The sequence below is a fragment of the Laetiporus sulphureus genome (assembly GCF_001632365.1).
Source record: "Laetiporus sulphureus 93-53 unplaced genomic scaffold LAESUscaffold_45, whole genome shotgun sequence".
Lineage (NCBI taxonomy): Eukaryota > Fungi > Basidiomycota > Agaricomycetes > Polyporales > Laetiporaceae > Laetiporus > Laetiporus sulphureus.
The window spans coordinates 255,969-258,137 of record NW_024468554.1 but is presented as its reverse complement, the minus strand read 5'-3'; the positions used below and the strand labels follow the sequence as shown (position 1 = coordinate 258,137).

The 2,169-nt window shown below is 58.4% G+C and overlaps 1 protein-coding gene across 1 annotated transcript; it reads left to right on the top strand.

The window, feature by feature from the left end:
* Nucleotides 1-319: 319 nt before the first annotated feature.
* Nucleotides 320-1,527, top strand: LAESUDRAFT_738526 (S-adenosyl-L-methionine-dependent methyltransferase; the record flags this gene model as incomplete). The annotated part of the gene is made up of 6 exons (XM_040910910.1): nt 320-368; nt 443-547; nt 600-791; nt 843-928; nt 988-1,177; nt 1,247-1,527. The coding sequence occupies 6 exons, from the start codon at nt 320-322 to the stop codon at nt 1,525-1,527; spliced, it is 903 nt and encodes a 300-aa protein (XP_040760587.1).
* Nucleotides 1,528-2,169: the final 642 nt, after the last annotated feature.

Genomic DNA, 2,169 nt, shown 5'->3' with positions numbered 1-2,169 from the left:
GTCACATGCGCGTAAGTACGCGCTCGTCTCTTCGGCCGAACAAGTCCAGAGACCTTCCTTAGGCCGCCCATCCCCTTACCTATCCTCCCACCATTATGCGCACGACAGGTCTGCAGGTCATCTTTAGCGTCAGCCGGGGGCAGGGTAAGCTACCAGGTGATGCGGATGAGTCAGTATTTAAGCCGCGAGATTAGGGGATGAGACGGCGGTTGAACGTTGACTCGAACCGCCACCATTCATCGTGAGTGCGTTCACACTGCTGAATTCGCAATCTGACGTTTCGTTGAGCGTGCACAGTGAGACAGGACAAGTCAGTACGATGGCGACTTTTGCGAAGAAGACGTTTGACGCAGCCAGGTACGCTGCTGGTACGTCTTCCCACATCGTCTATAGTCCTACAACTAATCAACGTCGGGCTTCTTCGTGGATTCGCACTCAACAGCGCGTCCGACTTACCCCACCCAGCTGTACGACTTCATCTTCGGCTTCCACGCTCGCGACCCGCGCGCGAAATGGGACACTGCGCTCGATCTCGGTTGTGGGACCGGTGCGTGTCCTCTTGCATTCATCGATCCATTTAACGCCAACGCTGCTCCCAGGCCAAGCGACCCTCGAGCTCGTCCCGCGCTTCGCGCACGTAATCGGCTCAGACCCCTCATCGCGCATGATCGCACAGGCCACCAAGTCCCTCGACTCCGACTCGCACCTGAAGGCGCGCGTGCGGTTCGTGCAGAGCGCGGCGGAGGAGCTGGGCTGGCTGGAGGACGGAAGTGTTGATATAATCGTGTCTGGTGCGTGCTGTGGACTGTACACTAAGGGGTGGATCTGATGCATGAGGACAGCGCAAGCTGCGCACTGGTTCGATTGGACGAAGCTCTGGCCTGAGGCGGTGCGTGTGCTTCGTCCTGGAGGGAGCCTCGCTGTATGGGTACGTCTTGCCCGCTCCCGTTTCCTCCTCTCGTCATCCTAACGTGCGTCTTCCCGCAGGGCTACTCGCAGTTCCGGCTTACACACCACCCCTCGTGTACGCCACTCATTCATGCCTACTCGCAGGGCACTCATGCGCTCGGGCCATACTGGGAGCGCCCCGGACGAACGATCCTGGATGAACACCTGCTCGCGATCCCCAGTCCCTCCGGCGAGGCGTGGGGCGAGTTTCAGCGAGAGTACTTCACAGGTGAGAGCAGCCTTGCTCACCTCCTCTCTGCAAAACGAAACAAAAAAAGCTGATCACGCCTACGCACAGGCGATCATTACCCTTCGCTGCCGGCTTCGCGCCCGGTGCTTCTCAAGACGCGCACGACGTGGGCGGGCGTGCTCGGGTATCTGCGCACGTTCAGCGCGCTGCACAATTTCCACGAGGCGCACCCTGAGGATCTGCAGCGCCCCGAAGGGGACATCGCGGAGCGATTCTGGCGGGAGCTGCGGGAGCGGGTCGCGCAGGATAAGGGCGCGGAGGCGGAAGGCGAGGAGGACGAGGTGGAGATTGAGTGGCCCATGGCGCTCTTGCTCGCGCGGAGGGCGTGAGGGGTATGTTTGTTGTTGGGCCAGTTGACCAGTTATGCCGCGGTCTTGGCAGGGTAGCAGACTCTCGAAGCATTGACGTTGCGGCTGGAAGAAGCTGCGAGCATCCATCAGTTCCTTCTCTAGCTACAATTTTTTTCCTGATCAGACTTCTTCTGCCGTGAACAACTTGCCATGCCAACGCGACAATGTTTATCTCGACTGCACCATCTGCATAGGAACGAACATTTATCTTCGTCTGGGCCAACACAAGGAACATCCAGGGTGATACTGCCAATGTCACTCACAGATCGGGCAGCCGCTGAACGTCCGGATCATTTGAGACAACACCGAATCAAGGAGTGCTACAAGAACATCTACGTCTCGACCTGTGGCGGTGCGTGGCTTCGTTGTGATGACTGCCGGATGCTTGTTCTGTTCTGTCTCTGGGCGCATCGGCAAGGCAGGTTGGGAGCGGCTTCTTTTGTTCGCGCCCTGGTCATTGCAATTTACTCGCGGTGGCTCGGTCGTTGTGCGCCGTGTGCTCCATTCTGACAACGCGAGCGGCCTATCATGATCCTCTTGATCGGACGCATGAAGCTCACATTGCGTTCACCAGCTCGGTCTAGCTACCACAGACTCGGCTGTATCTCATCGAATACTTGA